At 38.5% G+C, this 15321-nt stretch overlaps 2 protein-coding genes across 3 annotated transcripts; one reads left to right on the forward strand and one right to left on the reverse strand.

Moving 5' to 3' along the window:
- The first annotated feature begins 2797 nt into the window (after positions 1–2797).
- Positions 2798–6093, forward strand: ccdc85b (coiled-coil domain containing 85B). The gene has a single exon (XM_007258639.4). The coding sequence runs from the start codon at positions 4086–4088 to the stop codon at positions 4686–4688; it is 603 nt and encodes a 200-aa protein (XP_007258701.1). The 5' UTR covers positions 2798–4085; the 3' UTR covers positions 4689–6093.
- A 2028-nt stretch (positions 6094–8121) lies between these two features.
- Positions 8122–14541, reverse strand: fosl1a (FOS like 1, AP-1 transcription factor subunit a). Of its 2 annotated transcripts, none has more exons than XM_007258638.4 (4): positions 14146–14541; positions 12746–12994; positions 11178–11285; positions 8122–10444 (listed from the first exon to the last, which is right to left on the reverse strand). In XM_007258638.4, exons 1-4 carry the CDS (start codon positions 14272–14274, stop codon positions 9863–9865), a joined length of 1068 nt encoding a protein of 355 aa, XP_007258700.2. In that variant the 5' UTR covers positions 14275–14541; the 3' UTR covers positions 8122–9862. The 2 variants fall into 2 exon arrangements, with proteins under 2 accessions (XP_007258700.2, XP_007258699.2); XM_007258637.3 differs by having other exon boundaries at positions 8124–10444; positions 12746–12997; positions 14146–14539.
- Between the last annotated feature and the right edge of the window lie 780 nt (positions 14542–15321).

Consider the following 15321-nt stretch of genomic DNA (forward strand, 5'->3'; position numbering starts at 1 on the left):
CAATTATAGTTTGAGGAATATATACTTTTTACTTCACCTACTGCAGTCCACACTGTGTGTATGGAGTCACAGTTGAAGCATTGGTCATTATTGCATAACTGGCCAAAATACTGTTCACCATTGTATACAATACTTTGCAAATGTTTTGGGCATCAAAACAAATTACACTAATCCATTTATCTCAGCAATATGAGTGTTTTTACCTGAAAAAAGCACCACATATGATTTGAACAGATGCAAATAAACATACATACAGTAAAATGTGACAAGGAATTCTCATTTATAACTAAGTACTGTATGTTATATCCTGTGAGCCGAGCTGAAGTGTAACGAACGAAGTGTAGTTCCAGATTTCTCCTGGATACTCCTCAGCCAGCATGTGTACATGTATGTTCAGTTCCGTCAGCAGCTCACCTGATTTACCAAATTAACCAATTTACCAAACCAGTTGTAGATATGATGAGAACTAGAAATAACTCTATTCAACTCAGATGAGGATAGATTAGGAGATGTTTTAAGGAAAACAGGGCTGTAGAAGCTCTACTTTTTGTAAAATTGCTGTTTGTATTTATTGTAATGCTCAGTGTTTTACTGAGCTAATAAACACTTACTTCACAGATAAGACACTTATTCTTTACTGAAATTCCCACAGGTGCCTAAAACATTTGCACAATACTGTATGTGAACCAACATACAAATAAACGAATTATCACGATTATGAAATATTGCTGAAGTCAAGTCAAAGTCAAAGTGGTTTTTATTGTCATTTCAGCTATATACAGAGTACACAGTGAAACAAAACAACATTCCTCCAAGGACCATGGTGCACATAAACACAGTGTAGACAGAACAATAGTGCAACAGTACAAAAGTGCAGACAGACAATACAACACAATACAGACAAAGAATAATAAATAACAAGACAGTGTGCAAATTTTGCAGTGTGCAAAAAAGACCAGGTGAGGTAGTAATTACTCTATTACACAGTGTGCAATAGAGTCCAGTGAGGTAGTAGGGTTTTTAGTGCTTTCCATTTTCTGGGGTAAGTGGGGTAAGAGTGTGTGTGCATGTACAGAAAAACCATCAGTTCAGTCTCTGCAGTTAAGGAGTCTGATGGCTTGGGGGTAGAAGCTGTTGCAGAATCTGGTCGTGCTGGACCGGATGCTGCGGTACCTTCTTCCCGAAGGCAGGAGGGAGAATAGTTCGTGTGAGGGATGAGTGGGGTCATTCACAATGCTGGTTGCTTTGCGGATGCTGCGGGTGGTGTAAATGTCCGTGATGGAGGGGAGAGAGACGCCGATGATCCTCTCGGCTGTCCTCACAATACATGTCATGTCCATTTATTGATGTATGATATGAAGTATGATAAGTTGATAATGTAATTATCGTGACAGGCCTACCTCTATATTTTCTCCATAAAGTTTTGGGCCCAGAACCCACTTATAACCCAGCCCTTCATATTAATCACTGTATCCTCACCATGCCCTTCACCCCAAACTCTTGTTCTTGCACTAATCTAAATAATGTTTGAAAGTAATCTTTGCCAGTGAATTTACACAGAAAAAGCCTCTCTCTTCATGGTGATAGTGACAGTTTCACAAAATCTGTCAATCAGCTGTGATAGAAAGATGTCCTCTCTCTTTAAATAGACTTTGATAAATAACAAGTTGAGTAAGCACACGTTTTCCTCTAACTCTGATTAATCAGAATAAATCCTCTCCAAATCCTAAATCCCTCTCCCGTCCTGACTCTCCACGTCACTCAAAATGTGCCAAAGCAGCAGAAGAGTGAAACCGGTCAGCTGCCTTTTTGTCCCACACCTCAGTGTCCTGCATTGCTCACCCCACCTCTTTATTTCACCTCAGAGTGCTCTGTTTCCACCCCCGCCTCTCTCACCCCTGATAACACCCCACATTGTTGTGGTCTCGTGGTAACAATAGTGCTGGGGAGCAGGGCGGAAGGAAATGGCCGAATACCATGCATTGAAGTACAGAAAGGGCTATTGTAATTCTTTCCCTCACTTTGTGTGTGTGTGTGTGTGTGTGTGAGAGAGAGAGAGAGAGAGAGAGAGAGAGAGAGAGAGAGAGAGAGAGAGAGAGAGAGAGACCTTTACACAGGAACATTTGGGTTGAGCTAGTAGAGCTTTTGGCAGGAAAACAAAAAGGTGGGAGGGAGAGTTCTTAAAGGAATAAACTGGAATCTGAACAAATAAGCAGTAAGTTATGTTTTGTGAGTTCAGTTATCTAACCATGGCAATCATGAACATTTAACAAAACTATTTTTTTTTTTTTATAAAACAAACAAAAATGGTAAGGTTACAGGGTAATGCCATTGAGATATTGTAGAAGATTATAAATATATATATATGAAATTAATAAAATACTGACACCAAACTCACCTGTACTGCTAACACATTGACAAGATATTGTACATTAAAGCACTCCAACAGCTCCACTTTTTAAGGATAATCTGTAATTATGAAGCAGATACAATAACATTGATTTTTTTTTACTATCTTTTTACACATATACAGTATGTGGTGACCATCCAGCACTGTGGAGATGTTTGTCTGCACAGAATATGAAAATAATTGGACCAATTAAAAAAAAGATTTAGAGAAGTGGAATTATTTGGGAATAATGGAATGATGTCATGTTGCCTGGGGTGGAAGAGGGTGGAGGGGGGCTAATGCACAGATTCTTATTACGGTAAGGGAAGACCACAGGGAAGGAAGGGTGAGGGGAGAGTGGGAGAGGGGGGGAGGGAGAGAGAGAGAGAGAGAGAGAGAGAGAGAGAGAGAGAGAGAGAGAGAGAGAAATGCCAACTGCCTTCACCCCCACCACCATCACCACCATCATCATGTTTGCGTTTGGAGAAGAGGCTGGCTGTTTATCCACACTAAAGAAAACAGAGCTGGCTGTAGCTATCAAATTCTACATTTTCTAACTTGCGGATAAGAAGAAAAACAACTTGCACTGGAAATTAAGCCTCGCTGGAGCCAGAGGATTATCAGACATCTTTTTTCTATGCTGCTGAACCGCAATCTCTCCAGCTCCAGCTTCAGCTTAGCTCAGCTCAGCTCCACGAGGCTGTCCTCCATTTTTCCTCCTCCTCCTGCTCTATTTTGTTTACTCAGTCCATTTTTCTCCTTCGCATCGCCTTGCTGAGACTGATATCCACCAGTTTTGGGTGTTTTAGTGTTTTTTCGAGTGGAATAACTAAAGAAAAACCCGTGTGGAAGGAAGAGAAGGTTTTTTTTCCTGGTGCTAAGCTAGTAGATTTCCCCACACAGCAGTGGAATGAGGTGGGGAGGCAGGCAGGCAGGGCGGGGAGAGACGGATGCGCGTGAGGAGAGAGAAACGACAGAAACGCGGACATTGTGAGGCCTTCCAGCGGTTTCTGAGGATAAAGGATGGACAATTCGGCGTTAGACTGATCCTATAACGCTTCTGAACATTCATCGACCTCTCAGGACTGCGCTGGGCTGAGTAAACTGGGTAAAAATCTAGATATATCTCTATTTATAGTAGTAACTAACCTACCTAACCTTAACTAACTACTCTAGTCTACAGCAGCCAAAGACAAGGTTGCCATCTAGCTATTTAATAACCCATGCCAGCTCAAAACAGCTAAAAAAACTCAGGTTTTTTTTTTTAAGTCTTAACCTTAAATGAGGCTCATGAGCATGAAGATGAGGATGAGGATGCTGATGATGCTCCACTTGGATTGTGTACCAACACCCCTGTAAAGCAAGCAAGCAGAAGAGGCTGAAGAACAAGTAAATACATGGAGGAGAACCTCTGTATCTCTCAGGCCTACAGCAGAGGAGCGAGAGAAGAGAGCAAGATCCATCTTGGAGGAGCCTGTTCATATTGATATAGTTAACCTAGCTATCCTAGCTACTCTGCTGTGTAGCTAACTTACCAACCTCCATAATAATATGCAAATCACATTACTGGTTCACTGACTGCATGAGTGTGTGATTTTGTTTTCATCTGTCAGGACAATCAAAACAATCTGCAAAAAAAAAAAAAAAAGAATAATCTGCAGCCTTTCAGGACCCTCCCTCCAAAAGTTTAATCACAATGGGGAGCGACAGCGAGATCCTAAACCGAGAGTTGGCGAAGTTATCAGATGAGGAGTTGCTGGCCTGCTCCAAAGAGGAGCTCGTGAACCGGTTGCGGAAAGAGGAATCGGACAAGATGTCAGCGCTCATCCAGCGTGGCCGCCTCATTAAGGAGGTGAACAAACAGCTTCAGGGACACCTGCTCGAAATCAGGGAGCTCAAAGCCATCAACCAGCGACTTCAGGAGGAGAACCAAGAGCTGCGGGACCTGTGCTGCTTTCTGGACGACGACCGGCTCAAGGTGAAGAAGTTGTCTAGGGAGTGGCAGCTGTTCGGCCACCATGCTGCCAAGGTGATGCGAGAGGACCTGGGCGGATACCTGAAGAAGCTGTCGGACCTGGAGCGCATGCAGGACGGCTTGGTGAAGGAGAACATGGACCTGAAGGAACTGTGCTTGGTGCTGGAGGAGGAGTGCGTGAGCAGGAGTGATTCCAGCCCAGGTGGATCCACAGAGCTCAACCTCCCATGCATGGTGGCCCGGGACCTGGGGGACGGCAGCTCTAGCACGGGGAGCGTGGGCAGTCCGGACCAGCTTCACCTGGTGTGCTCACCTGACGACTGAAGAGCCATAGCACTTTCCTCTCCCCCTTTTCAGAGCATCTCAGAGAATAAACTGAAGGAAGCTGATGTGGTCCGATCCAAGAGGAGCATGGTGATTTTGCGATTTTGCTTTGAATTGAATTTTTGTTGTTACCCAGCCTACATCTTGACCACTAAAATTGGACAGACGTGATGGAATTTGTTTATATTCTGACATTGCCTGGTGCCCTTTAGGCACATTTTTTCCCTTTCTGTTGTTTTTTTCTCCTTAAGATGTTGTTGATTTTCCTCCTGCTATAGACAAGACTTTCTAAATGTGAATGAAATTTCTTTACCATTGGTATGAGACATGATAGGAATAGTTTTAAGCTTTAAACTTCTTCTTTACTTTTACTATCTTGCATTGTATTTGTATCCATTATTTAAACGTAAAAGTATTGAGATCACTTGGATGTTTCCCCCTCCTTTCTAACAGGGGTTGTAAATAGAAGAAAAAAGAAAGAAGAAGTTAAGAAATAAGTGGACTTTTGAAACTTTTAAACTGAGAAAAAAAAAACGGGAAGATCCAATCAAACTGCTGACTCACACCAGGTTTTACTGTGCACTGAACTGTATTTCCAATGGGCTGATGTTTTAATGATGCACTAGACAGGGCTGAAATGAATCTCGAGGAAGATTCACTTTTTTAAAACTGCGTAGAGCCATAAAATGATCTGTTTGAGATCATGCACAAACAGCACTGAATCATTTTCCAGGGCGACTCGAGACGAGCGGCATAAAGTCCTGCTCAAAACTGACTGGGCCTCTGGTTTAAAATGATTGGATTGCCCATGACTTACTTGGCAGTATTGATGGAGGCCTCTTACAATGCCTCATAGAAACTGCACATTCAGAAACAGTATATTTTTCCACTTTACAGTGTGCTGTTTAGTGTTGGGAGGTTTATTACACTATACCAGTTTATTGAGTACTGCACTGGATTACAGTTGGATTACAACGCTCATGCATTGAATCAACCTTATAATTTAACTGCACATGCTTTTACCAAGCTTTTTATGTGATTTGGTTGATGCTTCGATTGGATTTTACTAGACTACTTGCAGCGTTTACACACTGGCAACTGGTGGACACTACATTGACATGTGAATTTGTAATATTGTCATCTATATAATATTGTTACTATGATTATTTTCCTTCAGCTTACTGTATTTTTGCTTACCACTGGGCCATTATGCATATACATGTTTTGGCTTAGACTTACTTTACAATCGGTATATTATAATCAGCATTACTTTCAAATGACTGGATTTCTTCTGTTTAGCACATCAGACTCTTTCAGATTCCTGTCTTTGTTTCTGGCTGTAATCTTTGGGCCATTTGCTCATTGTGAGTGGGAGAGCTTTAAATACACTTGACTGATACACCCAGTTCTGTGATGGTCTTTCTTGTGCGCTGACAGCCATCTCGGCTTCTACATCGCAAGCATGGCGATGAGGATTTTGCAGAGCTGTGATAGCTCAAGCTGAGCAAAGAATTTTGATTGGCATGTATGAAGAGTCCGGTCTGTTGGAGGCCTGAAGACACAAGTGTTCCACGTTATATTTTTGGCTTGCTGTTTGCACAGCAGCAAGGTCAGAACAGTAATACTCTTAAGTGGAGTGTACAGAGGTCCTTTTATCAGCACTGCCACTCATTGGCTCATTCAGCACAAACTCACTCTTCACTATCTCAATCGTATGTTCACCAGGCTTTGAGTAAGAGCTTCTTTTTAGATTAGAGTGGAACAGAGGACCCTGTGTATCTGAATCAGGGTCACCAGGGTTCTTCAGTTTACATTCTATTCTGGTAAATATTGCTCTCATCACGCTGATACTGCTCACATTCTTGTGTGCTTTGTACACAGTTCAGTCATATTTCATGTGAAGATTTTTGGTTTATTTGCTCTTTATTAACATGTACTTTACATGCCATTTCACACATATAATGTCGTTGCTGTCCATTGAAAAAAGCATCCAAAACAGCAATTTTGCAGGAGAGATAAAAACAAACGTAACTTTCAATGAAAATCAATGTAAAAAGAGTTTATTTCAGGTAATTTTGGTGAATTTCTATTGGTCCATTCATCAACAGATTTTGACACAGTGTAAGGGACAGTTGGTGTGTTCAAATTATGTAGTAAACTAAAAATCCACAAAAATGGAGATACTTGGTTTTCATTGGACAGCGACGATATGCATTATTTTATTCTTACATTTTGAAAAACAGTCCTTACAAAAAAACTTTGATCCATCAGATGATTTTGTGATAAAGGTTGGATAGCCCAAAACATCACAAATTAACCTTTAACCTTTATCTAAGTCTGATTCAGTTTAATTGTTTATAATTAGTAAACTTGCTATGCATGCCTGAAAGAGATAAATGAAGTTGCATTTCGAAGTAACATTACCGTTCCAGTTTAGCAATCATGTAATTGTACACTATTTCAAAATATTACCAAAAAACTGACTGTGAAGTTTAACAATCATTTACTGAACTGTAAAAATGCTCTTATATTTACAATACCAGCCAAAAGTTTGGACACACTTGTTCTTTCTTTTTATGATGTTTTACATTGTAAATTTAATATTGCTTAAAGCTATACAGGAACACATGCTAAATTATTTTGTAAATAAAAAAGTCTAAACAAACCAAAAAATGTTTTATACTAAGTACCACATTTATCTTTGGGGACATATCTGCAGACTCTTGGTATTTTAATCTCAGTGTCTTCCTGAGGGAGAGTCTCCTTTAGCATCTTGAAGTAGTTTCTGGAGGTGCTGAAGAATAGTTGCTGCTTTTCCTTCACACTGTGAAGCTCCAGCTCATCCCAAATCACTTCAAATCACCATCTCAGTTGATCATTTTATTTTTTTACTGTTTACATTATTCCATACGTGTCCCTTTATTGTTTTCATGACTGTAATATTAATCTACCATGTAGAAAACGCTGAAAGAGAAGGTGTGTCCAAACTTTAGACTGGTACTATTTATTAGTAGACTTAAATATTTCTTACATATACAGATTTTTTATGTTAAACAGACTATTCTTATGTTTTAAGCTTATTAACCAGAGAAAAAAGAATAATGTATAGTACAGTAAAATTGTACCATGAAAAACATGGCTGTTTTTTGACAGTAGGGTGTTTAAGGCGAGTCTAACCGAAACATGTCCCACTTTTTGGTTCTAGTCGACCATGTGGTCAGAATACTTTCTAACTGTAATCAGTGTCTGTAGTTGTACTGTGAGCGTGAGTCAGGGAATTTCTCTCTGCTGACTGTCAGGATATCCTAAAAGGAAACAGCACTGACTCCTCCTTTCCTCACCCCCCCATCCATTCCCCCACTCCCCAGCATGCTCCCAGCAGTACTCAGCTTATGGTTTCAATCAACGGCAACTTTTTCTTTCATTTTTTCCTTTCTTTTTTATTAGTGCAACTGTAAAAGTATGTATATCAAATAAATTCAGTAAATTCATCAGTTACAAATATCTTCACACAAGTAACAAAACAGAGGGTTGTTTTTTAAAGGCACAAAACGAAAGGAGTGATAGAAACAACAGATAATAAAAGATTTACAACCATTTACTAAAACACAAAAAAATATATGAACGACCTTAAATGTTGTACAGTCTGCAACAGCTTTCAATATCACACAAAAATGTCAAAAATATATAGTTTACTCTCAAAAATAAATACAAATCTGTTCAAATTCTATAGTTTAACCTAGTAGTGCATCAAATGTCCTGTACTAATGCTCACATTATAGATTTCAATATATTACTACTAAATAACTACTAAAGTCAACTAAAAAATCATAGCTAGCATCTAATATTAAAAAGAAAATCTAGAAACTTTCTAAGTGCATGTTTGTCTAGGTCTCATATTTTATATCTTAACTCGTAAATGAACACGATAAAAAATACATCAAAACCAGTGTAACTATTGTCTAACTATTATTGAAATGCATGTTTCTGGCCTGTCTCTGTGTGTCGCTGATTTCTGCAGGCATAAGGCACAGAATGTGCTGTAACCCATAGCAAGATGTAGCTTAATGCACTGTACCAATTAAACAACAAAATAATAACAAACGGTATAAAATGCATAAATAACAGTAATTGTAGTAATAATGTAGTAAACCTGGTACAAATCAGAAAATCCTGTATTCTGAATGTGGTTATAATGCAGTGTTCTCTATAGCTATAAAATCATTCATCCATTTGTCTATCAAGATCCATTAACCATCTACAGTACCTTTTTATCAGATGTATATCAGTAAATATATGAACGCTCATTTCTTGTATAAGAAAGTTACATTATGGTATATGGTATATTAGAGCTGGGCGATATGAACAGATCTTAAAAACTGGTATTCAAATCAGGGCAGGACGAAATGGCCAAATTTATATTACAATACATTTCTTAATTTCAGCTGATACGATTTCATACTCTGATACGAGTTCTAATACTCTTTCATGTATAGTACAGTGTTTTTTATTAATGGTTTGAAGCACACCATTCACTTAAACTGGATTTTATATACTCTCTGTGAGGAAACACAGTGAGGTCAGTGTTCTTTAAGCACTGATGGTGCTGAACCTTTATTACTATGTGATAAAATACACTTTTCATGCATAGTACAGTGCGTTTATTATAGTTTTTCTGCACTGCATCCAATGAAACATTTTTTTTATGTTTTCGTTTAAAGCATATTGTCGTTATGTTCAGAAAATGTATTTCGATACAATAAAATATCATCATATTGCCCAGCTCTTGTTTAAATAGTATGAAAAAATAAGTACAATAGTACATTTTGAACATAGTATCGATAGCTTGTAGTTGTTTTTTTTTAGTTGTTTTAATAAAATAGATATTTTAATAATATATATATATACTCTGTCTATATAAAATCTCTTTGTTTATATTTATATATGTAAGGCTGCATTCTTTTACTTCTTCTCATATAACATAAGAATAACCATCAGTAATAAATGAAATAATAAAGGCTTCATGCATCAGCATGCATTGCTACAAGTTTGGATCTACAGCGTACATTAAATAGCACACTGCGCTGTACCTGTGCTCCACTGACCTAGTAGTCCAGACACCTGTGAAAGTTCAAAGCACTGTTTTACATAGCAGGAAGTGTTGGAAGAGTAAATTAGAGGGTGAGGATGGTCGGTGAGTTGAGAGATTGATCCGACTGGTCTCCGCTGCTGCTGCTCCGGCGGTGGGCGACACCACACGGCTCCAGATGGCGGGAGGGATGGGATGCCCCGTGTTGAGAATGGGCAGAGGATGAATGACTGAAGGTGTGGGACGAGGACCCGGCGCTCACTTCCAGAGAGGGGGTGGGGTAGGTGAAGACCAGGCTGGCTGTGAACGGGGTCAGAGACGGGGTGGAGATGAGGATGGGGGTGTGGAGGGTTTCGGACTCCAGGTTGACGTTAGCAGCAAAGGTGGCAGGTGGAGGGGGTATGGTGATTTTGGGCTTGGCTTTCTCCTGCTTGCTGTGGAACTTGGATGCTCCTGAAGGTCCAGGGAGCTCTGAATCCGCTGGCTCTATTTTGATTCCGCTCAGGGAAGGGAGAACCGCGCTGGAGTCAGAGTCTGAATCTGAGTCTTGGACTTTGCAGATGGGTCGATGGGCCTCCAAAACCAGCTCCAGCTTCTCTTTCTGCTTCTGCAGCTCATCGATCTCCTTCTGCAAGCGAGATTTTTCATCTTCCAGCTGGTCCGTCTCCTGTAATAAAGAATATTATGCATCAGTTTAGGGGATTAGTGTGTTAATGATGATATCAGATCATTTTATCTATTTTTATTGTTTTATTTTTATTTTTTACATTATCACTTTCAGACTAAATACAACATTTATCAATAATTTCGCCATTTTACTTTTTGACATAATTACAATTTTACAGTTCATTATAGTATAGTATTTTATTATAAATGGACCAAAACAAAATTAAATGTAGGCTTTTTTCTGTAAAGTTTGAATTTTCTATTTAAAGATGCAATGTTTTTGCATGACTGTGACAATATGTTGGTTAACACAGATATCAATGCTAATACAAACAGCAGTTTAAAAAAGGTAGAATAGGGACTAAATTCATCTGGAATAATATAAAAAGTATTTCTGTAGTGTTACAAATGCAGTAAAATTAAGCAAATGCAGATGTTAAGCATCACATAAACATCAGGTTTTTCTAGAGAAAGAAATAATGATAAATAGTGCAAATCTAAAGTTCTTTTTATTATTCAATGCGATTATCTTCTCATATACATATGATTCCAATGTGATGTGATTTCAGAATTATTCTACTATATTTATATGAGTGTAGACCTGTCAAACATTATCGACTTACAGTACAGTTATAATATATGAACATAATTTTCACTGACCTATTATACCTATGATAATATAGCCTGCTGTGTTTATGTGACAGGCCTAAATGAGTGAATAAACATCAGCTTACACTCTGTAGTGTGTCGGTCAGTTCACGGCGGCGATTTCTACACTTAGCAGCAGCCAGTTTGTTTCGTTCCCTTCTAATCCTCCGCCGTTCGAGCTCTTCTGGGGACATCTAAGGGTCAGAAATAAAAAAGTGATGTGAGAAACAATGGAATTGTGTGATTACACAATAATAAAAATAATGATTATATAATATAATTTTCAAAAAACATTAGTTACAGTATATGCAGTACAGTATGCAGTATGAGCAGAATCTTTCAGTATCCTTCAATAGCAGCTTATTATTACTGACGTTATATAAAAGCATAGACAGATCTAACCTTGAACGAAAAGTATGAAATGTTCTGTACAAAATGATCCAGTGCTTTTATCACTCAGATGATACTGAAGCTCAGGTTCACCAATGGCTGATCACAGCAATGCTGCCATCTAGAGGCCAGGGCCACTCCCCTCCGTCTGCCTGAAACTTACCACTGCTTTGCATCAGCATCCATGCAGCCCCGCCATCTCTCATTTCAGCCTTTACTCATGTATAATTGAATCACTCGCATGGCTCACGCTCGCTTTCCTGCTCATTGTATACAACATGTATAAAATCCCGCCCATTATTTATGATGAATCATCTTCAGACCCCTTAGTGACTCAGGTGTGACTCACATGATGTGGCCCCAATGAGTCACATGATTTCCTGTCTCAATATTCCACTTGTCTCACTCCATCATATTGGAGAGTGAGACCTGGGGGCATAAATCAGGTTACCACAAATGTATTATATAGGGGATAGGATAGGGGTTTGTCACATCGCCACTGGGAGAGAGATATCAGTGTCGTCTAATATGACTAGGAAAAGTAAACAATGGAAAAAAACGAATGAACAATATGACCTAGAGATGGACAATATGATAATATTTCATAGTTTCACTATCGATTTTCTTATTTTACTGATATAAAATGCTTATTTTAAGCATAGCATGCTTAAGGATACAATCAGAACTTAAAGAACACTGACCCAGATAAAAATAATTAGTCCAGTCTAATGAGATTAATTGCAGTATATTTTAAATAAAAGTCACGGTACTCTGTACGGAATATAATTTAAATGGTTTTTATTACTTTTTTAAGGATCTATCACTATTACAATCACATGTATTATAACATATAATAAATATCATGTATCGTGATTCAGTATTGTTACCAAATCGCCCGGGCTTTATATGACCTAAAAACCACCCTGATCCCACACACTCCCCTGGAAGGCCATCTGAACACTCCTTTATCCACACCTGTGTGTATCAGGGGCGAGCGAGCCTGTACAGCCTTGCCACATGCACACCCATCACACACTCACTACAGGATATTACACATAGTCTGATTCTACATCCCTAAGCCTTTTCAACTCTCCAGATTTTACAGGGGGAGGAGCTTGATGTATCACTCAGGAACAGAGCACCATGTGAGTCAACACTTTTCACAACTTTCTGTACTGTTAGCAAAATCATCTAAACGTGGGCATCGTTCCACATCATGATGCATCATGTTTATATAAAAAAAAACAGAGAGATAAAAACTTACATGTTCATCATGTCTGCGTCTGGTAGGGATCTCCGGGCCTCTGATGACCCCCGGTCTGAGCAGATGAGACTGGGTTGGATGGGGGATGACGGATCCAATCCTTGTTGGCATTGGGTAAGGTGGACGAATTGGCCTGGAGGGGCCCGGTGTGGGTAACAGTGAGGGCTGCACCAACCACTGCAGGTCTTGGTTGGATGTTATCGCATTGAGACTGGGCACGAACTGACTGGAGCCTGCTGCTGAATACTTCTGCTACATAGAGGGAAGAGAAGACAAAATTATGATTTGTTGTTAGTATAATATTAAAGCAATAGAAGAAGTATTTAATCATGATTCATGTTAATTTATATTATTGTTCAACATATGCCCTGGAGGTTGGAAATTATGGATTATGGTTAATATACAAGGGCAAAAACAATGAAAAGGGTTTGTAGTATCACTATACAATTCCAATCTTCATGATATAGATAGACAGTTTAATATACATTGATACTGGATAGACATCAGTTTAAACATTTAAAGGATTCTGATACATTATAGATATATGTTGACCTTTACTATAGTACTACCAAAAAATTACAACACAACAATTACCGGTACAACAAAAATAGCATTACACAGAAAAGTAGTTCCTTGTTATATTACAACAGGATGTTTTCATAAGAGATGCACTTATTCAACCAGCAGTGACTAATCAGTTCTCATCATTCAGGCCTACTCACACTATACTGTTAGTACTATGCTGTTCCTATACTATTACTACTGTTTCCTGTTGTTTCTACACTGTAACTACTATGCTGTCATTTTACTGTCATTAATATACTAATATTCTGCTACTATACTTTTATTACGACATGGTTTGGATACTGTTTTTAATATACTTTTACTATACTGGTATGTTTGCACTGCTATCATACTGGTACCACTGGATTTTGACTATACTGTTACTACTATGTTGTTTTTATAGTATTAATAATACATAGTTTCAATGCAGTTACTACAATGCTATTACTATACTGCTATGTTTGCCCAGTTATTAAACTGCTACTGCTTTATTGTTACTATACTGTTAGTACTGTGCTGTCACTGCTATAATGTTACTTCTGTGCTGTTAGTATAATGTTACTACTACTGTAATGTTACTTATACTGCTATACTGTTGCTACTATATAGTTACTATACTTTTGCTACTATATTGTTACTATACTGTTACAGCTATATTGTTACTATACTTTTGCTTCTATATTGTTACTTTACTGTTATTACTGGGCTGTTAGTATAATGTTACTACTATACAATATAAGACCTCTAATGAAACAATGAATGAAAAAAAATATTTAGTTTACAGAATATAGCTATGATAACACAGAGATATTTCCAGAAACAGGTAAGGTTCTTACCTCTTGGTGCTGAGTTGTGGCAGTGCTGGTAGTGAGAGTAACGTTAGCAGAGCTGGATCCAGAGCCAGAACTGTTATCTGAGAAGTTCTGGTCGGTTCCTCTGCCTGGACCCCTGTAGTTTGGATACATGTATGCCGCTGTCTGTGTTTTCTGTCAGTAATCCGCTGCTCGAGCTGCTCTCACTGATACTGACACTAACGCGCCGCTTCTTAACTTAAATATCTGATGCTCTGTTGCGGGAAACGGTACAGTCCATCCGCGAGCGGAGAGGGGTGCGCGGACTGAGCTCAGCGCACAGCCGCGATGCTCGGACTGCTGACAGTGCCCCGGTACTGATAACAGGAGTCCCGGTGTGGCGCGTGCTCGGTGTCCAGTGCTCAGTAGAAGCCGGTAAGCGAGAATGACAGTGAGGGTTTAGCGCTGCTGTAGACTCTGCGCGGGTCCCGCCCCTCCCGGTTTACGGGAAATGGTGCTGCCGACTATCTGGAGTGACGAGCCGTCACGTGCGCGGTGACGTACATGACCATATTTAGAGAGTCCGGGAATCCCGCTCGCGACTCTTTCACTATTTTTTCTTTTTCTTTCCTTTTTTCATAAGCTGTTTTCATGGGGATCACCTAATTCATTTCTCCACTAATATAACCTTATATAATAAATATAATATTATTTAATAAATATATGTATATGTATAGACAGACACATAGATAGATAGATAGATAGATAGATAGATAGATAGATAGATAGATAGATAGATAGATAGATAGATAGATAAATAGATAGATAGATATTTTTCGTATTTATTGTATTTAGCTCTAATATATTTAACTCTAATATATTTAAATTCATACCTATCTTTCTTCCCTTCTCCATTAATATAACCTTATATAATAAATATTATATAATAAATATATGTATGTGTATAGACAGACACATAGATAGATAGATAGATAGATAGATAGATAGATAGATTTGTATATCTATATATTTTTCATATTTATTGTATTTAGCTCTAATATATTTAACTCTAATATATTTAAATTCATACCTATCTTACTTTCCTTCTCCATTAATATAACCTTATTTAATAAATATTATATAATAAATATATGTATGTGTATAGACAGACACATAGATAGATATCTATCTCACTTTCTTTCTCTCCACCTCTCTGTCTCT

This window comes from Astyanax mexicanus, chromosome 10, assembly GCF_023375975.1.
Source record: "Astyanax mexicanus isolate ESR-SI-001 chromosome 10, AstMex3_surface, whole genome shotgun sequence".
Lineage (NCBI taxonomy): Eukaryota > Metazoa > Chordata > Actinopteri > Characiformes > Acestrorhamphidae > Astyanax > Astyanax mexicanus.